This window comes from Fistularia commersonii, chromosome 14 (assembly GCF_037954325.1).
Source record: "Fistularia commersonii isolate RoL2024-O1a breed Wild chromosome 14, RoL_Fcom_v1.0, whole genome shotgun sequence".
Classification (NCBI taxonomy): domain Eukaryota; kingdom Metazoa; phylum Chordata; class Actinopteri; order Syngnathiformes; family Fistulariidae; genus Fistularia; species Fistularia commersonii.
In genome coordinates, this window is record NC_141297.1 from 9224171 (window position 1) to 9251529 (window position 27359).

Sequence of the window (27359 nt, forward strand, 5' to 3'; positions counted from 1 at the left end):
AGGATGAGTTTACCACACACTTGGATGCCTTAAGTTGTGAGCTGAGCATCTCGGCGCAGTTGTGGTCCGGATGATGCTTAGGCTGACAAGTATGAGCTGTGCACCCCCCCCCTCTTCTCCATGACGCCGGACAGCCCCAGCATCTGACACACTGGCTTTTAAAATGACGTCACGGCAGCGTAGGGCTCAGCAAGCAGGTCGTTTGTCAGTCTGAGAGAAGAAGAGGAGCAGAAGGAGACGGGCTCGCCTGCTCTCCTCTCGCCTGACACCACTCGCATCCTTCCCATCCGCCCCATCTTCCAACACCCTCCAACCCTTGTCCTCGCTCTAACTCTCCTAGAAAAACTCCTCCTATCTTTTTCCTCCCCAGTTCCATCCAAAATATATATATATCTTTTTAACTCAGAGCATCACCTCCGCACCTCCAGAGATGTGAGCAGATAATAAGGACCGCCCGCCAGCAGTGACTTGTCTCCGTTCACCGAGCCGAACATCTTCCTCCCACCCCTTCGCCTCCCATCCTCAGGACGTTCATCTTGCTTGTTCAACAATGTAGAAGGAGCCGCTCGTCATTTTTTCCACGCAACGAAGATGCCCGAACGCACGCCTCGCAGCCGCCGCAGCGCGCAGCGCGTCTCCTCCGCCCGGACGCGGCGGGAATGAAACCCCCGCGCAAAGAGGCAAAGTTTGAGGGCACCTCGCTGCTCGGTCCCCCTCCCCTTCCCCCCATCCCATCCTCCCACACCCCTCCTCCCCACCCTACCGGCCGACTCCCGGCGCTCACCTGTCCGACCTGCGAGCCGCCTCCGAGCGACAACCCGGGAAAGATCGCCGCCCGAGTCGAACAATTTTGTCGAGCAACTTCGCTAAGAGACTTGACCGCCGCCGCTCCCGCGGGCTTTCCTTCCGAAGGATTCGTGCCGCGCAATTGGAGGAATTTCATGTGCGCCACGATGACGGATATGGCTTCAATAATGTTTGCGTTACTGACAGCTGGAGTAAGGTCCGTCACTTGAGTGTTTTTTTTTTTTTTTCTTCTTCTTCTTCTTTTTCTTGTCTTGATCAGCTATTGACGACTTTGGTGGTAAACCCATCTAAATGGGAGGGTACCTGGAGGACTGAGTCGGATTCGGCAGCTGCGAAAAAAATGTGGATAAAACGGAGTGTTGCCCGCAGGTAAGACTTATTGATATCACACCAGTTACATGGTATTTATGAAATACCTCGTGGCGTGTGTGTGTGTGTGTGTGTGTGTGTGTGTGTGTGTGTGTGTGTGTGGAGGGGGGGGGGGCATCTTTGATGTATTATATTTCACACCGCTGTCGGACAACATGTTGTCTGTTTTTTTTTAATTTATTTTTTATCTACGCCACAAGTTCTGAGAGTCAGCTGGAATTTATGATTGATTATGTACCAATGGATGGGGGAAGAAAAAAAAAAAAACATGTAAACGCAATGATCCTAGTGGTGATAAAGACGTCCGCCCACGCAGCGTGTCTACTGTGGAAATGTTGACACGGGAATATAAAGGCAGAGGATGATATGGATGTTTTATGACGTTAAAACATAGAAAAGGAAGCGGGGAGGGGGGGGATTTCACATCCTGTTCGCTGGGGGTCGCCAACAGTACGGTGGGAACGACACACACACGCAAACACACACATACGCACACGCACATACGCGCGCATCCCTAAAACACACGTGCGCAGAAACACACAGTGCCTCAAGGTTAGGTCTTCTCATCCCCACCTGTGAGATTAGTCGGTCTCATAGAAGCACGCAGCTCCAAAGATTGTGATCATATGTATCACTGCCATTGGGATAATTAAAAAAAACAAAAGAAAAAAAAATCCCAAACTTTTATTTACTGAATTTTTGCTAAAAATGTTGAAGTCACTGGATGTACCGAGGTGGGAGGCAGCGATGGGAAAGCCCTAAACCCTCAACGAGCATTCATGCTTCCCATTCTTTTTTCTTTACAATGCAACTAAAAGCTGTGACTAGACTGGTAGATTAAAAATATACTTGAAGTCTGAAGTCTAAAATATAATAGCCAGAGAGTTCAGAGCGGGGAGAAGATCAGTCAGCACACTTTGACTTATAAAGAAGTCGGTTACAAAAGCTAAATTGGAGCTCAATCATTTAGTGTAAAATAGGTTTCCAGGGGGATGACATGCCGTGAAATGAGAACAAACCTGCTGGTGGTTAGATCACTGGATCTCATCCCCTCTGGCAGATCTAAAGACTGGCCATTTGCATCCAGAAATGCATTATGCATGAACCGCACGTCTCACGGCTGACCTCGTAGGGAATGTCAGTGCTTACTGTGGACCGTAGTGGTACAAGATGATGAAATGAACATGTTTAAGTCCCATATCTTTAGATGGATTTGTCAGAGGTACAGTGACATCCATTTTCTGCGGTCAGGAATTACCCTTTTTACCTGATGTCACGATCTCGGGTGTTAGAATTGGATGTGGTGCTAACTGCTGTCTTTGGGTGAAGCTACAATTAATAGAATTGTGCATGGCCTCATTGTGTTTACAATATCAGGCTGATCGCACTGTCATTTTTGTGTTTGCTATAGGATGCTAGGTCTTTCCTGTGTTTTTACCTTCTATTATGGACAGGTGACCTTCTTGCAATTCAATGGAAATAACTGTAAAATAACCTTCAGTGAGAGATATTGTGCTTTTTGGAAAAGAACAGGCCAAATACAAAACTAGATTCGTGGGTGTCAGTTCAGCTGACAGCACTCTCACTTTGGCAAACGTCATTGACAGAGGAAAGATGCTCTTAATGGCTAAAAAGATCCTGAAAAAGTTACCATCATAGAGATTTTCTCATCCAATATCATTGTTCATAGTCTTAGATTAACACTTATATTAATTGTGTTGTAGTGAATATCACTGTATTATAATAATGTCCTATTTCGATTTTTGCCTTTCAGATACTCTATAGGTATATTCATTGTTTTAGATATTAATCACTTGCTGTCTGTTTGTGTGAGGTTGTACTAATACGCAAGGGTCGGACACAGATTGCTGGACAGTTAATTGGACATCATTTTAATGAAGTGTTTGTGGTTTCCATTAAATTATGTTAATGAGATATGGTGGATAATGGAGATAAATGTCAATGTCAAAAATATCCAATTGCATTACTATTTCTATTTCTACTTGATTGCATATACTGTAATTCAGTCAAACAATCTGTTACACTATAGGAACTCACATTTGGTAAACAAGGTCTTTTTGGAAAATATATTTTTACATCTGCATATGAATATAGAGCACAATATGAAACAACATTCTTTCATTTCCCTCAGTGCTAATTTTATGGCAATGACAAAAACTTTGTTCATTGGTTGGCATTGTTCAGCTCTTCCTGCCAATTCCAGGGTGAAATGTGAATGAATAAGAAGATAAACGTACCAGGTATATGGCATACATATTACAAATAAATACAGTTTTAACTGAAACTGCATGCTCCTGTCAGGGCTGAAGGAGAAAGTTTCATGAGAGTTATCCAGCAGGGACTTACCTCCCTCAGTGCCAGCATCTCTGGGCTGAATCTCTCACAGATGTCATACAGTTTAGATTCCCCACAGTGAGCTCTCATATCACTGTAGCACTGGAAGTGCTGTAAAATAGAGACACACTATAACTACAGAGTATCACTGCGAGAGACACCAGTTGCCTTTCAAGAGGGTCCCAGTTTTCTGCTTCAACATATTAACAATGTGGAGGTTGAGTCAGATGGATGGATGGACCCTCAACACAAGTGGCAAAAAAGGACATTTTTTGACACCAAAGTGTCAAGTTGTTGAAAAAATGATCATCACAGAATGTTTGCAACTACATATCAATATATACCAACAAAAATAATTTGTAAATCTTTGTAAAGAATTTTGGAAAAGCTGATAGAACACTGGTCTTTGGAGTAGGAATTGATTCCTGTTGCCAGACCCAAGTCAAAACTTTTCAAGTGTGGCATTTGTTGTGTATAAGAGACTGTAAACATCAATCATGTATCTTTTTAAATGCCTAATACATTATTTGATTGAACTGGAATAGAGTTACTGTGATATGAAATGTGACATATGAAATGTGACTGTAGTGTTGGTTGGATATCAACTTGGAATATTATAAGGAAGGAAGTGTATTCATAAGTAAAATAACCTGTGAGTAATATAATCAAATTATTTTTTATGGATGTGTACATATTATCTTTGAAAAGAAAAAAGCTCTATAGAATATTTTCATTTTCTAGGGTCTTAGAATTGAATCCACTGTTCTGAGGTGTCTTTTCAATTGAGAAACAATCCCTCCTGCAAGGTATTATATCCCTCGTGCTGCTTTGGAATTATGAACTCACTTGTAGTTCTCACAGCAGGCAAAAAGTACAAGTTAAAAACTCTTGGGCCAAAGATGCCATCACTGTATAAGATGGCCATCAGATATTCCTGGGATTTAGGTGGCATCTTAATAGCTGCTATGAGGGTTATTAACTGGGCCTCTCTGGAGCATGATTAACCTAATTTGTAGTGAAATAGACTGTGTTGCCTCTCTCAGATTCTATCCTCTGGAGATGGGTGTATGTGTAGTATAGTGTATTTGTGTGTGTGAATGTGTGCGCACATGCGTTGTAAACATCCTGTGCTCAGCAGTCTGTCAAATCCAGAAGGACCAACACAGGTTGTCCCCGTGACATAGTATTAGAAGTCAAGACATGGATGCTGGTTTGTCTGATTGCGGCAAAAAAAGCAATTGTGTGGGGGAGACGGAAGGAGAGGGGAGAAAGATGCGGTTGCTAAGCACAGCGGCGAAGCAAAAAAAATGCCTTTTCATTTACGGGCAAGTCAATGAAAACCTTAAAAGATTGACGATTTGATAAAAAAAAAAAAAAAAAAAAACTGCAACTGATCCGGCTATAACAAATAACTGCATAGATAATCATTGAAGGGCTAGAAAGCAAAATGTGTTTGGCCCGCAGGTGACCTATTTGTATTTCAATATAATCTCTTATGAAGTTTTGCTTTACGCAATTCACTTATTACCCTCTTTGCTATTGCCTTTGGATTAATAAAACCAATGGAAATTGATTTAAGCCATTATGTGTCAAAGTTCTTCTGTCAAAGCTGCACAAACATGGTGGTAAGGTGTAGGTCATGTTCACATGGGATCAGGTATCTCCGTCCTGCAGGGCGGTAGGGTCAGTCATGCTGCAGGTATTTGACAGCCATGTGGACTGTGGCAGAGGTGAAATCTTCCTCTCTTGTGTATGCATAGTGTTTCATTTCTTTTAACTTCTCTGCACGGAATTCTATAAACTCATGGTGAACATGCTTCCTCCAGTCAGGTAACCTTAAATGATTGGTTAGTTCTCTGTGATGTCAGGCTGTGGCAAGGGGTGAATTTACGTTTTTTCTTTTTTGTCATCCACATTTTTGCAGGACCCCTGCTGCCCCCTAACTATACTCTCACTCAGAGACGAATTGGATTACTGCCATTGTTCCTCCACTACCTGATCAAGTGTGAATATAACCTCCAGGGAGTTTTTTTTTAAAGCTCTGCTTGTTGGCTACCTGCAAATAAATGGCTGTTGTTTGAGTCACATTATAAAGATATAGTTTTTTAGTGTCAAATCATTTTACATTTCAAATAATTTCCGTTAATTGTGTTAACAGCTTTGATTCCAGGCACAATGTAGACCACTGTATATTGATCTTTAAGGTTAGTATTTTAAAGGAGAAAAATCTATTGGCAATCTATGGCAATCTCAACCTGTTTATGTGTGGACACACACACACACACACACACACACACACACACACACACACACACACACACACTGTGACAAAGACACTTTATTACAATGGAACCATCTGTTGATATTATGCTGTTTAACTGTTTAATTAGTCTCGAAACCCATGCACATGAAAACAAAATACAAAAATATTTGCCAATCTGCGATGGACCATTTCTGCATTTCTGCTCCATGAGCACAAATATAATCCCGTAAGGAAGGGACCGAGGAGAGCATTAATTATGCTTCCCAAAGACATTTTCCAACAGTCAGATCTCAAAATGTAAGTCCAAGTTTCATCCATAATGCCAGCAACACTCAGCCTGACTGTGTCTAATGACCATCTTTTCAGTTTGGGCTATGAAGGAAGAGTGTTCTGTTCCACTGAAGCATGTCCATCCTAGAGAGTGAGGGAACTAACAGCTCAGAGACTCATACTTGATTCATGTAGTGAGCTTTTGCTGGATCAATACTGCCTCTCCATGGGATCAGATTTATCCGTCATGGACCTTCCCACTAACTGGCCCTCTGGCATGTGGGACGTCTCTCAGTGGGCCACTTTCCAGTAAAATACTTTTTAAATGAATAAAAGAAGAGACCCCAATATCTTTATTTGGTCCTCAGCTACACTAATAATTGGCATGGTTTCAGGCAATGGCTGGATTAAAACTTTGACAGTGCAGGGTTGAGTTTATTGGACAATTGTTAGATCTTTTTTTGTTTTCCCCCCTATTCCCATGCTCTTTACAACCCTGCTTATCTCTCAGCATGTGGGTCATTCACACTGTGGTGGAGGACATAGAGCTCAGGGAGCAATTAATGGTATAATGTACCACCCTTCGCTCTTTGATCTTAGATTCTTTCATACGACACTAAAAGTCCATCTACCCCACCCTCTGCATTTATTTGTTTCCCATTATGCTCTTATTCAGCTCCACACAAATGTGGCCACTTTTCTACTGTACAGCTATAGCAACGGCAGCTGCTCTGCCTTAAAGGCATCGACTGACTCGATGTGTGTTTGTGGGTGTGCTCGTGTGTTGCATGCTACAAAAACATTTGAATTTTTTTGATTTCATAGAATATTTGCCTCCCAGAGGCTTTCTTGCTGCATAGAGGCGATCCATAAATCTCTGGAACTCGTTGGAGAGCCAACTGTAGTATTTATCTCCCTAATACTGGATGTCTACCAAGGACAGCATAACTCCTACACCTCAGAGAACTGTATTTTTTTTTAAATACACTGCCATGGTAGAATTTCTGAACACATTCTGTAGAGATAATTTCAAACACTATATTTTATGATTAAATGATATGGTTACGTAAAGTGAAATCGAATTAATGCAGCAATACTATTGTGCATTTCATTCTTTAAAGATAAAGGTAAAAAGAGAAGCTTATGCATCTACACAAACAATCATGGGCCTTGGTATCTTATTGATAATGCTTTCACTTTGAAGTAAGTTCTTTTCACTTTTGTGGCAGAAGTTTTCTGGTTACTGGCTTGTATGAGAAAATATATGCTTTTTTTTTTAATTATAAAAAAAATAAAATAATGGGGGGGGGGGTGCAGGAAGTAGAGCAAATGTCTTTGGAACTGAATATTCCTGGTTCGATTCCCGGCCCCTCCTAGTGTGTCGAAGTGTTGTTGAGCAAGATACTGAACTGCTCATGGTTCGTCCATGATGGGTTAAATGTAGGGAACGAATTTCCTCATGAGGGATCAATAAAATATACATTATCATTATAATTTATGTATTACAACTTTCAAAGAAGCTACCTTTCACCAATGATAGTGATGTCCATCTGTCGATGACAGAAGGATATAAAGAAAGCCGTCCAGTTTGTGATCAAAGATAATAAGAGTCCGAGTGTCAAAACCGATCTGAATACTGACGTAATTAAGAGTTCTCTGTCTCTCTTTACATGGGTGGCCTGAACAAAATAAATCATCACCATGTGTTGTCAAATGCAAATATATATCTCCTACCCTTTAATTACATGCTGCATGCAGTATAGACATTATACTGTTCCAACCATGCAAAAAGGACATCAACATTGTGTATGTTTTTCATGTTGTGTGTTCCATCCTTTTATTCAATGAATCAACTAACCTATTTAACAAAAGGAAATAACAAATTCAGTGGATGACATGACTGGATAATTATTTATATTCGGGTACAGAAATGAAATAGCTCAGGGCAAAGTAACAGCTTTACTGTTGTGTCAATCCATCAGCCCTGACTGACTCTCTGCACATATTTTTCACTATATAGGGACCATCATCTGCCTTCCTCTAATTGCTATGACCTCCGGACCATCTGTCACTTTTAGGTTAGGAGACTCTCCAACACATTGTTGCAAATAAGGCCATGCAGTGAAATGATTGTACCTAACATATGAAAATCCTTAACATCGTATGCATTTATCTTATTGTTATGATAAGTGCTTTAATAAAACCAGAGCTGGTCTCAGTGCTTATTGATGGCATGTAAATCACCTGGGACAGAGAAGTTGGCTGTAGTCATTATAATTGAACTTAAAATTCTGTGGAAATAATTGATTTGACTCCTGTGTATCTTGGCTCTATGGGCAGCTTGCTACCATAGAGCGATTGCAATTGTGTGTGTATGTGTCTGTGCATGTACTTGAGTGTGTGTATCTACATGCTGGGCTTTATTTGCCCCATCACTTACTCTGAGAAATTGAGCACACATACTGCCTCAGCTCCAACAAAGGCGTGATCGCATATTCAACAGGCTGCAAATACTCAAAGGTATCACGGTTCCTCACATTATTAATGGATGCTTCAGATATACAACATGATAAGTAAATATTTCAAGCTGAAAGACAATTCCAACCAATAACTTGCAGAAAATTATTTTCCGGGAGTATTTTTTTTGTCATAAATGGACCTGATTGGTTTAAAAAAAAAAAAAAAAGTACAGTAAACCATCATATTTATAAGTCTTTTTTACAATCAAATTTGTTCCAAGAAAAGAAAAGGCCAAGGGAATTCGAAAAGGAGAGAAATGGTTATTATTGTTCTATTATTATTGCACTATTATTAGCAATGTGTTTGTGGTCATGAAATAAAAAGGTGTAAAAAATGTAAAAACTGTTAAATATTGACCATTGCAAACTTGGCTAAAATGGAGATGCAGAAAATCAAAATGTGGGCTTCCCTATTGTCCTTTATCTTTATTTCTAACTTTGGCAAAGCATAGTGATTATAAAAAAAATCAGCTCTGACAATCCTGGTAGACAATCAAATGAAGTACAAACTAAAAACTCAGTGCCCATTACTGAAAATGAAATCAAGGGTTTGCAAGTGCAGGATCCACTTGACAAATCGCCTACATAACTAGCCTAAACATGTAATGAGTTAATGTTTTCCTCCAACATTCTATATGTTGTTTCATGATAAACCTGTCTGAATTGTTATGGGCCAGTAAAAATTGATTATTTGAAGACTAGTAAGACTGTGACCCACCAAGTAGATGAATAATGTAGTTCACACATAGTAAGACTAGACAAATCATTTAAACTTATTGCTGGCTGTGTTCTTCATTCAAAGCGTAAATAGTATTTTAATTACTTTTAAATATTTCAGGTGCATTTTAGATCTGTTTGAATTGCATGTGTTTTTTCTGAGGTGTAGCTGATGAATCCATGTGGTTATATTGCATTTTTCAAATATTATTCATGATTTTGATCTTTCTGAGAACAAATTGTGCAGATGGTACAAATGTGGAATTCAGAAGTATTTTCAAGAAAAAAATATAAAATACATAATTCATAAATTGTATTTGATTTGGGTTTGTCACACATTTATCCCGTATACTGTAGATGTGTGAGGGGGTCTCTTAACCTTCAAGTTATAGGTGGTCAAAGGGTCATAGCAATCACAGAAAAACAGACGAAGCTCTCCATATAGTGACAAAATGTCAATCAGAGTCTGTCAGTGGTGATTGACATAACATAAAGGAAGCTGTTGCTTTACTCAAAACCATAATATTCTTTTAAGATCAACAAAAAATAAAAAATAGACTTGAAGCATCTAGTCTTCTTTACAGATACAGCTCTGAGCATACTTCTTGAAAAACAATATATATCATTACATATATGTCGTTTTTATATATATGTCATATATGTATAATGATAATGATATACATACATATCATTATCAATATATATATATATATAGGTCACATAAAATGATAATGATAAAGATATATAAATATATACATATATCATTATCATATATATAATGATAATGATATATATATATCATTATCATATATATATATGTCGTTTTTCAAGAAGGATGCTCAGAGCTGTATCTGTAAAGAAGACTAGATGTTTCAAGTTTATTTTTCATTTTTTATTTTTTGTTGATCTTAAAAGAATATTATGGTTTCTCTAACCATATTATGGTTATGTATATATATATATATATATATATATATATATATATATATATATATATATATATGTACACATATATGTGTACACATACACACATATATGTTTACACATATACAAAACATTAAAGATGCCCATCTTTAAGAGGTGGCAGTGGCCTCGGATCTGAGATGTCAGGATCAATGAAAAATTGGGGTTTAAATATTGTAATGATTATCTAACAAGCATGTAAAACCATTTCATGTCAAATCCAATGCACCGGCTGTTTTTGTATTTTCCCCCCCGTCACATGGTAAGGTCATCAAAACAAACTTGTAAATCCACAGGAGGAAAAGCTCAGGAGTGACATGGGGGCTCAATTGGCAATAACGTGGCCTTTGCACTAGGGATCCAGCTGGTTAAAGACTGTTCAGTGACCTACTCTGACATTTATTTTCACACAAAGAGGTGATCCATGTGAAGTATATATAATTTCAGGTTTGAGGTGAGTGAAAACAGCTTCTGCCTTTCTCTGCCATTTTCATTTTTTCTTCCTCTTCATCTCCTTTTGACTGTTACCTTCAGGGGTCACCACAGTCAATTGTCTGAATTTTCTCTGAAAATTATTCTTGAAGGTAAAAAATAATCAAGTCATGTCATCCAATGATTTTTTTGGTTTCCTTAAACTAAATAAATGGGTGCGTTGAAACACACAACCTTGAAAAACCTGTCCTTTTTGCATTGTTTGCAGCAGGTAAATAAAAGGTTTGGAAAATGATTTGTTTTATGGAAGGTTCATTTCTTTGACAAACAATGATGATGATTTACTTTGTTCAGGCCATCTTTTTGCGCCCTGGGACAGAGAGCTCTTAGTTATAGTAATATTCAAACTGTTTTTGAGTCTCTCAATTGTGAACTGTGTTATCAACTTTGTCTATTTCCTTTTGTCACATCAAGAGATACATGTCACTTTCATTCATGAGAGTTAGTTTGTTTGCACAGAAAAGTTGTGATATGTAAATCGTCATTGAATATGCAAATATTGTTTGGCATTAATTCATGGTCTGTGTATGGTTGTATCTCTAGAGCATAAAATCACAATAGATTGCTTGAGGACCCCCCCAGCACAAACACACACACACAAACACACACAGATAAAGCTGCCTTCAAAAATTAATATGATGCTGGCCATTCAAATCCACAAGAGAAAAGGAGAGATTGAAATAATTGACAAGCAAAAAAAAAACAACCTTTTTGCTAAAGTCATTGTTGCCAGGGGACAGCCTATGAAACCGATTGCCATGTATTGTTGTATATATAACGAGAATTGGTTGTCATGCTACCTCTCAAACCTGCTATGTCATTAATACAAATAAAACCTGTTAGCAGTTTTGATCAGTTTGGCTTTGCTTACCTTTGGTGAAATATTAACCTCTGTCAAATGAAATGTGAGGCTTTAATTCAACTATACGCTTAATTTTTCTGTATTGGCATAATGGATTCTCTTGTGTCCACGAGACTGAACCAGGTGCCAGTTAAAATGAGTTTTAAATGAAATAATGCAGGCAGCCATGTAGCCCCATAATTTATAAATATCCAATACGCAGCATCATTCATCAAGATTGCAATGAAGTCTTCTCAGCATTTTGTATACCTTCTGGCATTTTCAATTTGCTTTATCATTAATGGTTTATTGAGTTTATTGGACTGGAAAGGCAGCAGTGACATATTTTTCATGTGAATTGCACATTTCTCTGTGAAGTTCAGCCTTTGTAATACCCATTTTTTTGTAAATGACAGTTGAGGAGCTAAATGCATGATTACACACAATTGTGAGGGTATTATTTCCTTGTGGAGATAATTCCAGTGAGTTCAGGCACTTCGTCACCAAACAAAAGACTTCACCTCGGATTGAGTTTTAATGATCAGTGTTATTAGTGTGTGTAATGTTAATGAAGGTCGGCAGGAAAGCTTTGTTTGATTGAATATACTTCTGATCACTGTGGACAGTCAGAGGCATTGATCCTTTGACTTTTGAAAACATCACCAAACATCAGTCATTCAGTCATTTCCTCTATCTTAATGCAGCTAAATAACTTTAACACAAGTTAAGATTATGACAATTGGTATCAAATTTCATTTTCTTGGCACTGGGCATTGCTTTAAGTGTCTAGACTAAATTGGTCGACCCTAATTCTGCAGGAAATATCAGACTCAATAATAAAAAGAAGTTTGCATTTTTTTTTATACACACTTTGAAACTTTTGCTGTAGAAAATAAAATCTCCAGGCAAACAGCTTAGTCGATAAAACCAATAAAAATGGAAAATGAGTCATAAAAAATGATATCTATTATTGTTTGTGTTGTAACTCATCTGTTAAGACCACAACATGTCTTGCCTTAAAAAAAACGAAGACTTTTGTCTCTGTTTCCATCTACAGTGTTATTTGTTTGTTGTTTCCAGCGAAAGCAGGGGACAATGCAGGAGGAGAAGGAATACCTGCGAGACAGGTTTATTAAAGGGAGCAGAAAGGTCAGTGAGGGTGTTTGAGTAATTGTGTTTAGGGGGCTTCTTGAATTGAAGCTTTCCTATATTTCCTCATTACTCTTGAGAGTTCTGACTGTGTTGGTGCCACACAGCATAAGAGCCTTGCTTTTGCTCTATAATTTAAATGTCCCTCTAGTCTCCAGCCAAATTGTCAGCTTTATCCCATAGACATATTCACATTCCAAAAAGCATCAGCGCAAAATTAGACTAAAGCACATCATAAGAAACAAATCTCCATGATTAGGCCCCGAGTGTATTTATATGTAATGAAGAAGGGCTGTGATGGATCTTTATTCAACATTTACTGCTGGTACGGTACAATATGTAATATAACAAATTCTATTGTCATGAGCAGTCCTGGAGTTTTATACTGAATTCCTGCTGATTGAAGAATTTACAGGATTAATAGGGAATGACATTGGATACAGAAATCCTGGTTTGGTGTGGAACCCAGTCCAACACCACTTTATGTCAGTGCTATAGAATATATAAATAAATACATTTTTGAGTAGGATGAGTAGGATTTTGGGAAGTTGTCATTTTTTTTTCTCAATAATAGGAACCTATAGCTTGAAGAAATACTGAAATAAATATAATTTTCCATACTAACACTTCTCCAGACATTTGCCATATGAATTTTGGCATATGGAAACAGATTTGCAGGTTTCCCCCATGCGAGCAGCTGGATTCTTTCATTATTCTTGTATATGTTTATGTATTTTCTTGTGCATCTTACAATTTTGATACACTAAGAAATTAGAATACGACAGTGTTGGTCTGCTGAAAACTCATGTGTGTCTTTACTTTGCTGATAAAGCAAAGATTAGATTCTGCTTGTGGGGGTTCATATTTGGTTCATAGCCATCAACATTATACCCCTGTCTCCTGAAATACACCTCGAAACCACAGCCTTGTAAGTTGTAATGAAACACACCTGAACTCTACCAATGCATGATGTATTTTCATTCATTTATGTTCCACTTATTTTGCACACAGGGTCGGCGGGTCTTGCAATTTAGTTTTACTTTAGCTCGGTGGATCTGCTAGTTGATTGATCCTCAAATGAGGTTTTTGGAGGAAAAAGTCCCTCAATCTAAACTTCCTCCCTGGGTGAAATGTGATTATAACAAATTAGAAAATAAATAAATAAAAACAAGCAACCAAAGAAACAGGAGTACACTTTTGTATCCATATACTTCAGTAGGTGGCTATAAGTGCTTGATGTGTTTGAAATTTGTTGAAGAGAACACACATCATGAACATGACATTTGGTAGTTGCGTATATTCACATCACATTAAAAGGCATGGAAGTACATGCTCCAAAATTATCATGTAGACCTCCATGTGTTACACTAAAGTGTAGGTACTTTTTTTTCATATAGAATAGTACTTTGTATAAAAATTAGGAAAATTGCCCAGATGCACGAATGACAGAGTGAATAGTTGTCTGTTTATGTGGCCCTGCGATTGACAAGTGACCAATCCAGGGTGTACCCCGCCTCTCTCCCAATGGCAGCTGGGATAGGCTCAAACATCCCTTGCGACCTTAGGTAGGATAAACGGTATCAACGGATGGATGGATAGTACTGTTTGTACTTCATGCTTATCATACCCCACTGCTCTTTAAAAGACTGACTCTTTAACTTAAAAAAAAATCAATGGGAATCTAGGAGCAGTGGCTATATTAGTGTTTCGAATGTTTTAAGTCCCCAGGGTTGTAAGTGCTTCACTTTTACACATGGAGTAGCATTTAAGCTCAATCAACTATTTGATGCAGTCTCCGCTTTACAGTATATCTATGACCTCCTCTTGAAAAACAGTGATAATTCTGGGTCAAATGCTCTACAAGATTCATGCTGAAATTAATGGGAATAGGAAGGGCAAAGAAGGACTCTTAATATTCCCTCATTCTCTCCATATGCTTCGGCGGAAGTAAAATAAAATGTGTTTGCTCTCAAAAATGCCACCAGGGTCAGGTTCATTTCCATAAAATGTGAATATACGTTTTCTATAAGAGAGCGAGGCAATTACCAGTATATTAGAAGCACTGCTAGTAATTGAGAGTGATGCAATTATTTACAGTGTGTCAGCACTGTGGTTTATGATTTTTGGAGGTCAGTTCAGTCTTTGGGGAGATTAAGTAGCATTTTCAGCTCCCTAAGGCTTCATGCACATGATTTTACCGTGGTGCTTATATAGCATGAGCACTCCTCCATTATAAAAAGATTAGGTTTGTTATAATAGTATGTTAGTGAATGTTATATAGTCATCATTTCAACTGACCAAGCAAAGATGTATTTGTAGCAAGACGTATTTCCTGGACAGTCAAGATATAAATATAAGTTTGATCCAGATAGATCTCTTAGAGATAGAAATTATTTTCTAAGCTCAACAATAAAATGTCAGGTTGTCAACACGTCCTAGGTTTTGATGCACTGAAACAGTACCATCATCACGTACACTGTTAGTATTTGAGCTGGGCTTGTGGTTATACAGACAGTACTTGGTACATCAAGTTTGCACCATGAACCTTATGAGGACAATATTTTTTTTTTCATTTTTACAGTCATAGATAGATAGATAGATAGATAGATAGATAGATAGATAGATAGATAGATAGATAGATAGATAGATAGATAGATAGATAGATGGATGGATGGATGGATGGATGGACGGATGGACGGATGGACGGATGGACAGACAGACAGATAGACAGATAGATAGGATAGATAGGAGAGATAGGAGAGATAGATAGATAGATAGATAGATAGATAGATAGATAGATAGATAGATAGATAGATAGATAGATAGATAGATAGATAGATAGATAGATAGATAGATAGATAGATAGATAGATAGATAGATAGATAGATAGATAGATAGATAGATGGATGGATGGATGGATGGATGGATGGATGGATGGATGGATGGATGGATGGATGGATGGATGGATGGATGGATGGACGGATGGACGGATGGACAGACAGACAGACAGACAGGATAGATAGGATAGATAGGAGAGATAGATAGATAGATAGATAGATAGATAGATAGATAGATAGATAGATAGATAGGATAGATAGGATAGATAGGATAGATAGGATAGATAGGATAGATAGATAGATAGATAGATAGGATAGATAGGATAGATAGGATAGATAGATAGTATAGATAGATAGGATAGATAGATAGACAGACAGACAAGCAGACAGCTATTTAGATACATACATATTATATCACTGACTTAATCACACTCCAGTAATTTGACAAAGCAGCTTGCTCTGCCAGTACAATGCAGTTTGCACTCCTGTGTATGCTGCCCTCACAATGAGTCATGTGAAAGAAGTGTCCTTGTTCTATGGCCTGGATGTTATCAGAGTTTTTTTTCCCCCCCAGAGGGGAAGAACACGACCCAGCCCCTCCACCCCCTGTTCTCCTTTCTTTCTCCATCTTTGTCACTCTCTAAGGGTAATGTAAATGCTCACTGCATATCCCCCTATCTCTATTTTAGGAGTCTTCTCCCCAGTGTGAATAGGCTATCCTCAAGGCTTGCAGAATCAAGGAATGTATGTAAACACACTATATGAATACTCAACAGTATCCTTTTGTCTTTCGTATAATTCTCAATATGAAGTTTTCCAACATTGTTCACTCTAGTAGCATAGCATAGGGATACTTAAAGTACTATACCTCAGAGAAGTAGAATATATCCCACACATGCATTCTATTGAGGCTTTTGAGAAGTACCATGTATTAGCAGAAATAAATGAAATCTTCAGTCCGCTTGTCTATAAATAATATCCCATGTTCCACATAAACTCAAAAGGACAGAGTAAATGCTTCTAATCGGTAACATGTCTAACTACTGAGACTTTGTCATGGAAACAATGAACATCATAGTCTTATAAATCTTCTCCCGCTGTGTACTGTATGGTAATACTGTCATGAATACTTAATGGGTATTAAATATTAATTTACTGATTGATACTAAGCAGTTGTTATGTTGGAACATTTCCATTGTCATATGAAACATATGATATGTTGTTAGAACACTTCACCATGTAACAGTTGTAATAAAACTGGATATTATGGCATTTTAGTGTTTTCTGAATCTCCTTTGGCCTGTGGGATCAGAGACCAGGAGTGTTTTATCTGGCATTATTGATTAAAGAGAGGGATCAGAAATTATAAAAAAAAATAAAATAAAAATAAACATAAAGCTGAATAAGAGCTGTCACACAACTGTCACCAGTGTAAAGCTCATACACACACAACAAAGATGCTGACGAGTTAATCCTAACAGTGCTGAACCCAGCAGTAGACTTTGTATGGCTCGGTTTATAAGTGTTTGTTGAAGCCTAGAGGCTTCCATTCCTGAAAGAGGTTTTTGATACAACAGTGCAGCACAAAGGCATGAATCATACAGGGATGCACTATGGTTTCTTTATAGTTTGCTCTGCTGTCCTAAGGAAAACCTGCCCTTCATCAAAGAAAATATTTAACATGAATACACTAACAACTAACTATTGTGTTTGCAAATTGAATTGCATGTCCTTTAATAATGTTTTCCAAGCTGCCACAGTTATACTCCAGTGCACCTGCATTATGAATGTAACAGTTGTTGTCAGTCTAACTTTGAAGGTTAAGGAGGAGAAAAAGAAAGAAGAAAGACCTTTATTGTGTCAAATTCAGTCATACGTACAGCACATCAGTGAAAATCGACCACTGCATTTAACGCATCATGGATAAACCATGAGCAGTAGGCAACCGCTTAGCAGTACCAGGTGAGCAGTTAAGGATTCAGTGTCTTGCTCGACAACACTTCAGCTGCCTAGGAGGAACGCAGGAATACGACCAAGAATGTTTCACTTCAAGACATCTGCTCTGACCCCCAAGATGTGCCGCCCTATTCTCTGCTCTTCATTTTATGCATTTTCTCTTGGCTAGTGTCTATTTGCATGCAAGAGGAATAACAAGATTACTTTTTTGTTTTTATTAATATGCGTTAAACAAAAACTCTAGGAAATTCTAAAAATTCTAGGAATCTAAGGCCACGATGCATCAGCCAGTATTGTGATTAGACTGAAAACATGGTTGTTATCAATGTGTAGTTCTTCACATTTCTGCTCACAAACTTTCTTTTTAAACCCATGTCCATTTGGACCCACAAGAGAAAACCACCCACGACAGTTTGAAATTTCATGAACTGTTGCTGTGAACCCTTTCCCATGTGGATCTGTTTTTCCTAGTGCCATTTATAGGAGTGTGTGGGAGAGACATGGAAACCATATTTCAGTGTCTAAATGCTCTAACAATTGTGAGCGCTACCCTAAATAAAAACGTTGAAATTGTTAACATAAGGCTGAATTGCAGCCCCTTTCCTACAGCAGGAAAAAAAACACAATCCACTGCGAGGTTAAATAAAATGGCAAGTAGTGATTCAGTGTAAATCCTGTCTAGCTGATAGCGTCTACCATCCGCCAGCTTTCAGCAAAGGTGGAGTCACCTTCAACAAGGCGCCATTCAATAGCTGTGTTGGTTTGAAAATTATGTGTACTCAGTTGCACTGCTGTCAAGACCATGCTGATAAAATATCTATAGATGGTAGCCTGGGGACACAGGGCAAGGGATTGAAGAAAGCTTGCCTTTTTCACCTCCCTCAGGTGGGGAGCCCATCTGCCGAGGTCTCACGGCTGCCAGGTCCAGAGAAGCTCTAATTAAGACCTACATTACTTTGCACAAGTGATCACAGTGTGGTAGTGACACAAAAAGTGGGGCAGGGATACAGTGCAGAGGACAATAATTAGGTGCAAAGTCTTAACAGGAACAGAGACATTAGTTGGGTTTCACAAGATCTTACATGATTTAAGGTACCAACCTTCAAAGAATCCTTTATTAAGTCAGTGTACACCTGTAACAATAATTTATACAGACTCCAAGGAGGAAATATTGATCTAAATATAGAGATTTTCTTATATATAGGTTGTGCTTCTTTAATGTTTAAACTGTTTTGCCCCCTTTTTGTTAAGCTTGACTTATGATGATTACTAAAAAATTGAGGGTCAGTGAAGCATTCGAAATAGGCTTCAGAAAAGACTTTAAAGCTGGCCTGCTTTTCAGAGACTATATCCTGTCCTTTGTTTCTTTGCTTATCTGTGCCCCACTGGCACATAGTTTGCAGAACTGCTGCATATAAAACTCTCAAGTACTTTCATCTTTTGCAAGGGAAGAGCAGAATCCTTAGATACTGGCCATTGGTCTTCTTTTTCAAGATGCTGGACGCGTTCTGAGCCCAAGGAATGCAATGTTTTCTTTTTTCTCTGATGAAATGCCACTGTAATTGGCCAGAAACGCATAACATGGTGATTAGACTAAAGTGATTAGACGGTTGTTAATGCTAATTTAGCGCATATTTATTACTCTAAATCCACTTTCTCCAATGTGGGTGGTACTCCGCAACATTTTCGGAGCAAAATTCATTAAACAAATTGATAAAAGCAGTATGACAAAATCATTTTCAAGTCTCACGTTTGCATTTTGTTGAAAAAAAGAGCAAATATATATAGTTTCAACATTTTTATTTAATTAGGTATTCTTTAATTTTAGACTTCATTTCGTTTCGTTTATTTCATTTTTATTTTGATAAATGCTGACTGAACAGACAGAGTGATAGACAGACAAACCCAACAACTAATCAATCAACAAACACAATCACAAAAGTATCACTACTAATAATAACAACAAAAATTCATAACACAAAAATAAACTAAATTTAAATCAATTGAAAAATTCTAAAAGAAAACAAATTAATAAATAAATGTACGGGAATGAAACTCATCACTGCTGTCACGATTTTGGTCAGACTTAAGTTAATTTGTATGGACACGCTCTCTGCTTTTGGTAACATGCTCAATGGAGCATGGACGAGCTGCTGCTGTTGCACAAACTTAGCAAATGGTTGTAGATTTCTGAAGACTTAATTTGAACTTAATGACAAAGAGGCAGCCTGTTGTAATGCTAATGTCTGTAGTAGCCACACATGGAAGACTACTGGATCTAAACAGAAACAGCCTTATAGCATCAAGTTTTAGTTTTGTCAATTTTAGAAAAAGAGTCATGATGGTGCTCTCGCTATTTTGCTCTCCAAAAACAATTTGGACAAGGATGAGTTGAACTATCGCGCAATCAAGTATAGTATTATAAACTTCAGCCTCCCACTGAAACCCAACCACCTTAAGCTTGGTCAAGACTGGTGATGATGCTGATTGTCGAGGCTTCCATGGCGTTCAACACATTGGCAACGCTTGACATAATAACATCCCCACACACTATAGATGTATGTTTTTCCATAGTTACAAGGCTTTCTACTGGTGTCTTCAGTTTGGCAATAAAGGGTATGTTCAAGACCATGTTCCAAAATTGCTGGGATGTAATTCATTCTGCCCGGACATTTGTAGTGTTCATCTTAAAGACTATCTGTTTCATGTAGAGTAACTAAAGAAGTTAGATATTTGATCAAACCCTGAAAAAAATCAAACGCTTCCACTGAATTGTCACAAACACAGCTATGCCTCAGATGTATATTACAGACAGCCTTTTGGTGTCAGTGGCTTACGTTCAGATTAATTACAACATCCCCACATGAAACCCTTGGGTTTGCCCTATACGTTTAACATAGGAGAGCAAGTGTAATGCCATTAAAAAGGTGTAAGTAATTTTGCTGCTTTAGATAGAAAGCCTCAAATGCTGATATGGGTCAATTTATACATTGTGAAAGATTGAAAGAGAACAACCAGGGAGACTAGTGAATAAACAATAGTTCTAACCCCAATTGTTTATTCCATATGTCAACAAGATTCCAAGGAGCATCCTCTTATTGAATGAAAAACCTGTTTCTCCGAGGCATATCAGCAAAGACCTCAGGCAGGACGGACATAGCACACTGTCAACACAAAAACCCAAAAGGACCTCAAAAAATTAAGGCAACAGAAACCTTAAAAGTTTTTGATGAATTTAAATCTATTCATCCTTATTTTTGTGCTTCATATACTGTATATTTACCTCAAAGTAAATCATACCTACTGCAAAGTAAACTCAGTTTTCACATTTTCTGACACTGACAGCGTAACCTCCTTTTGCCAAGAAACCCCTGATCCAATTCTCACTTGGAAACTATTCAGTGCAACTGTACAACAGAAGTAATATCAACTGACAGCTGAGTAGCAGGCGCTTTGGTCATTTCAGAGATCATATGTGTGATCTCACAAGCCCTCTTCTCCAACTTTTAGAGCACCACTGTGCTTCTTACCATTTTTGATAAGCGATCAAAAATTGACAAACACTAGTTTGCAGTTCACATTATTTAATGATGGTGCAGTTTAAATCACTGCAAACTTTTATCCAAAGTGACATTTGAGAGTTCAGTCATACATCAGTAGTGCAGTGTCAGGAGCAATTAGGGGTTCAGAATCATGTCTAGTGGAACTTTGAAGAAGTCTCTACCGTTTCTGTTTGGGATTGGGAAAGAAACCCTCTGATTATCAGAAGAACACTCTGTCCACTGAGCCATAACTGAAGGCTTTAGGTGAAAGTCATTTACCACCAGATTCCTGCTGTTTGTTCCAACATAAACTGGGATATGATAATGATAATTTATCCTTTATTCATCCCTCTTGGGGAAATTCGTTCTCTGGTGAATATATTGGTAGACGGATGCTGGAATTGAAGCCGCCAGGCAGGAGGTCTCGAGGAAGACAAAAGAGAAGATTTATGGACATAGTGAGAGAGGATATGACTGGTAGTTGGTGTGAGAGAGGAGGATACGGAGAATAGGGTAAGATAGAAAAAGTTGATTCGCTGTGGCAACCCCTAAAAGGAAAAGCCAAAAGACAAAGAAGGGAGAATTCGTTCTCTGTATTTAACCCATCATAGATGATCAATAGGCTGCCGTCTACCGGCGCAGCAGTTAGGGGTTCAGTGTCTTGCTCAACAACACTTCAACACGCTAGGAGGAGGCGAGAATCGAACCAGGAATGTACAGTTCCAAAGAAGATTGCTCTTCCTCCTGCACCACGCCGCCCCCAAATATGTGCTGAAAACTCTGGAAATCCAGGATATACTAAATCACCAAACTTCACGATCACATCAAGGTCAACAACTTCATTTTCAGCTTTTTAGAGTGCACAGAATTTTAATCATTAAAGTTATGTTTACTTAATTTTCATATTTCTTAACCTTAACTGAAATGTATCCAACTTAGCCCCTTTAAGTTAGTAGAATGTGTTTTATCCATGGTGATATTGCATTATTCAACATGTTTCCATCACAATGTATTGTATCACTAGGTATATTTGGAGGAGTATCACTAGGAGTATTTTGGTATACAGATCACACTGAGATGGTCTGGACAATATGTTGTTACAAATGTTATCAAATAACGCTGTCTGCATGAGAGAAAGTAACGTCTATTGTTTGGTATAAATCTAAAAATGTGTCACAAAGGACATCACTATGATCTCACAGTGATTCATGTAATTGGCACTATAATCTGTTCAGGAGGACACTACATAGGAAACACACATGCAAACACACTATGTCAAATCAGCAGCCTGGATTTTGACCAAGTAGCACTTTACTCTGAGTTTCTGCTGTTAGTGTAGCACTGGGAAATCCCCCTGCAGCTTGGGTGTCCATCCAGCAAAACCATTTTAACCTCACACAGTACTTAGTCAAACTGAAGTGTACTGGTTAAATGTAATGCATACATATTCTCTACAGTAAAACAGATGAGAGTACCATCACACAGATGACAAAAGTCAACTCTACTTGTGTACTTCAGATACACTCGAACAAAACTACAGCAGTTAAAAGTTGCCTACTGATACCTAAATGATTCAGTGAGGACAACACAGAACAAAGTAAATTACATTACATTACAAACAACATAAACTAGTTATAAACATATATATGTATATATTATATATAAAATCAATGATAGTTTTATAAAGTTTTAAATATTTTTTTGATGTCTTCCCCTCCTACCCCTAGGTGATAATTGTTCAGGAGACATTTTTTTTTTATCTTGGAATCTAAATACAATTGTAGTATATCACGCTGCACACACACACGGAGCACATTTACACGTACATTACAACTTCAACTTTATAAAGCAGCGATTGAATTTTATGCTAACATTTTTCTTAAAACATAAAATCTTAATTATGTACTACAGAATGGTACTTCAGCATGAAGTCCATGTGTTTCGTTTGGAGTGTCTCTTAAAGCCTAATCCTAAACCCCTGACAGTAGAAGCTGTCTACTTGTGGGAAGCTGAAGAATAAGTTGGAAGTAGATTTACTGAATATAGAACAGCTTATACTGGCACAGAGGAGAGGGAGAAGTCAGGCTTGGTCAACCGTCCTCCAGTGCTTTTTCATATTTAGGCTGAGATACATAATCCAACTGTATTGCTCAGAAAGCTTACATATACTCTTACATCACCTTTTTGTTGACGTTCACATTTTGTTGAGTTTGATAAAGGGTTTTTCAGTTTAGGTTTATACAAGCTGACATTCTCTAAGTCTCCCTCAGATTTTGGTATCCAATATAATTGAAGGTTATGAAATCATTCCATAAAGTTGCAACAGTATGGAAAAGGATAAAAAGGAATATTACACAGAATAGCTTAGAACTTCGTTGTTTGTGTGTGTTGTTATTTATTTTTTATTACGTATATTTATTTTATTTCAAAGTACATGATGTGTCAGTGCACACCAAGAAATTTTGTGGCTTCGTTCATCAAATGATAAGTTCTGGATAATATCATTCCAGCAGCTCCTCAGTGGGCCCTAAAGTCCTTCAGGCCAACAGACATACTAATTAATATGTATCTCCATAGCTTCATAAAGTAATTTTATTCCCTGATTTGCCTGGCTAAGGAATGACTTTGGCATATTAAGACTGATGTACATATAAGTTGACTTTTGGGTCACAAGAAGTTCCCGAATACTGCATTTTCTCCTTTCCTTCTTATACGGTAATTGTATGAAAATCATGCTTTTCCTATTTCCAATTTTTCAGTTAAATGTGGTTTAACACAAAAATCCATCAACATGTTTTCCTCTTAAAGACTGCATCTATAATCACTATGCCTTATGATGCTGAGCTCAAAATCAGTGAACGTCGACCACCAAAGGGATTTCCAACCATATTGTTAGGATTTAACATTATACTGAAGATAGTAATAATGGTATGATCGAGCATGTGCTCATAAAATGGGACACCAGACATGCCTTCCTAGAAGAGAGCAATCTGCTGTGTTTATTCTGTGATTACTGTACTTTATTTGCCATCTGTGTGGTAAACTTACAATTATATTGATGTCAAAGACCATTAGACTGAGAGTGGAAGGTAAGTTGTGAAACCATAAACAGTAGAAGACATTATTTGCCTGTGTATTTGACCATGTTTTGTTCTTGCTAGAATCATATCGCCTGTAAGGTTTTTTTTAGTTATTGAGCTTTGTTATTTAGAGAAATGTATTTGCTGTCAACAAAATGACTTTTCTTGAATTCAATAAAAAATGATGGTATGTGCATTTGTGTACAAAGTTCTAGGTGATTCATGATTGATTCTCTATGCTTATAAAACAACGATAATAATATTAATGTTTCATTGTCAGCAATGCCTCACCTTTTGACTCATTCTGTGTAAGAGATTTCAAAATGTCACTTTACAAAATGTCACATCACTGAGAATAGACAAATAGACAAGCTAAAACAAACACACACACACACACACACACACACACACACACACACACACACACACACACACACACACACACACACACACACACACACACCTATGTTTTGTTTCCCTAAATAGGCCCTGAAGTTCAGATCAGTTCAAACTATTTTTGTTTCATGTGAGGGATAATCCGCAATACTTTTAACCACCAGCTCTACTGGCTGTCCCTGACAAAGAACATTAAATAAAAACATGAGTAAATAGTTTTGTAAATCCCCTTATTGATGAAAAATTGATTCATGTAAGAACACATATATGTAACATACAGTACATTCCTGGAAATCAATGAGTATGTCTTCAGAGATTTGCTCATATTAGGATTGACCCGATAGCGGAATATCTGCTCAGTTTTTCCATATTTACAGCAAAGTTCCTCTAAATGTTAGTGCTGATAAGATACGTGTATATTATTGTGTATTACTTTATACAAAATACACAATATTCACAATATATACACAATATAGCTCAAATTTGTTATGAACTTCACCTGCATCATATGAAAACTAAAATTTGGTGAAATTTACATTGAGCATTGTCTGCTTTCGCTTAGGATACTACTCCTTTTACTTTGTCTGTATACAGCATTTGTCTACTGATCATGTCTCTGTGATATAAAGGGTTAGGGTCTCAGAATGTTTTTATTTATTGTTTTCATTTATTTTTTTATCTATGTTTTATCTATGCTTATCATGTTTAAACATGCCAAACAAATGGCAAATCATTGTATGACAGTGAGACCAGGCAAAAAATCAAAAGCTTCATAAGACCTTTGGTCTCAGTCCAAACATACATTTTTATATAATTCATTTTAAGAAGAGTTGTGAGGGGGTAACACAACCACAACTTAAGTTATTTCATCATTTTAATTTTTAAATGAAAAAATGGAACGTAACAGAAATAACTGTGTCTGGATAGGGCAACTTTTCAGCTGGACAGTTCAGTATTTGAGTCCCACAAGGCAGAGCGTACTACGTTTTGCCATGAGGACTGTGCGTCTACTTTCTGAATATTGAAACAATAAATTCAAGACCCACAGCATTATGCATTTCAACACTTAACATGGGAGTAATTCTAGCATTCCCACAGGGTATATATATGTATAAATACATAAGTGACATTTCTTGTCAAATGTCACAACTGAAAACTACTGCTTACTACTTGAAGTGGTAAGGTTCATATATTCATCCTTTGACAGACCATTCAACCCTCCATCTATCTAGATTCCTTTTTTTATCTTCTTCTATATGAGTTTAATTTCACAAAAGATGGCAGAAATGGGAGAAAGATCATAATGAGGTTCAATAAATGTGTAGCCTTTTCCCAGGGGCCACTGAAGGTTGCCCACAAATCAGTTCACTGAAGAGTCCTGGCCTGGGGAGCAAGTATATCAGTCTCACTGCCATCTTGTTGTTGTACAAAGTGGAAGATAATATAGTGACAAAGGGCATTTTGGGAGCTCCCTCACTGTTGAATAAGTTAATGCAATCGCAAAATTGGTGAAGACTTGTCCTGCTGGGTATGCTGCCAGCACTGCGTGCCACCTTCCCGATCATTGCTGTGCATAATCAAATTGCCCTTAGGGAATCAGATGACTTTGTGTCTTTGAGAGATAGTTCAGAATATGATGATTAGGTAAACCTTGCCTGACTTTGTGTGCTGGTATAATCATCAATAGATTGATATTAATCTGTAATATTAACGATAAGTCCAAACACCTAAAAGCAGAGTCCATAATTTTTCATGTTTTACATTTACTTTGTGTCTGAGCTCTATACTGTCATTCTAGAGCCTTTCTGTGGTGCTTATAACTATTGAAGCTTAACTGAGATAGGGTAGAGAACAATTTTACCTAAGATGCGTAAGGGGAATAAGTAGAGATGTCAATCTTTGCAATAGACAATTGACTACAACGTACTGTATGAGATAATGGAAACATGATTTGTGTGAATTAAACATATAGTTCAGATATGAATCTCATTAACTCTCTTCATTCTCTGCAGTCCGTCTGCTGTGAGGCCAGGCGGTGTTGTGGGGCACCGGGTGTGGATACTGCTGGCCATGACCCACATGACCCTGGACTTCTCTGTCTGCAGCCCCCTCAGTCAAGGTTTGGGAATTAAACTCATGCCTAAACCAGTGACTCGCTCGCGGCCTCGCTTGCAGCCAATATGGGACATGCCCAATAAGCTTCACTGGAGAACAGTAAGCCCCCTGGCCCGCAGGTTACTGATCCCTGCCCCTCTAACACAAGACAGTCGAGCAGGGATAGGGCCCAAAATCAAGGGTCAAAAGCATCGGAAACCACTGCATAAAGGGCAAGCAGCATGCAAAGAGTGTCGGTTGAGATACTCTCAAGTGGAGACAGGCGACCCTGCAAAAGCGGAAGTTCCAGCACCTTTATTCAGTGGGAAGAGAGGCGACACAGTGAGGTTATTGCTCAGAGCCAGGAGGCAACTCAAATGGGACAGCTATGATAAGTCTCAGGAGGGCCGGACTACAACAGTGGCCGGATTTATAGACTGGGGACCCACAGGGACCGATAGTATAGATGATGATGGCAAATTAGAGCCCAATGTTACACTGTCCACCAGGGCCTCATCTACCACAGTGGTTACCACCACGAGCACTACAACAAGGCTTTCCCAAAGGACGTTTACTGTGGTGACCACACCAGAGCCCAAGAGGCTGAGCACCACCAAGGCCACTAACAGCATCGCGGTGACAGTCAAACCAAAGCCATATGGAGAAACATCAGGTAAGACAAAAAACAGCAACTGTTGAGAATTAAGTA

The 27359-nt window shown here is 38.1% G+C and overlaps 1 protein-coding gene across 1 annotated transcript in view; it reads left to right on the forward strand.

Annotated features, from left to right (window-relative positions):
* Positions 1-212: 212 nt before the first annotated feature.
* The window catches only part of ajap1 (adherens junctions associated protein 1), a 45768-nt gene continuing 18621 nt past the window's right edge, over positions 213-27359 (forward strand). The window contains exons 1-2 of the mRNA XM_086158946.1: positions 213-1176; positions 26569-27323. Coding sequence (XP_086015072.1) covers positions 1148-1176; positions 26569-27323 — 784 coding nt within the window. The 5' untranslated portion in view covers positions 213-1147. The remainder of the gene's footprint in view (positions 1177-26568; positions 27324-27359) is intronic.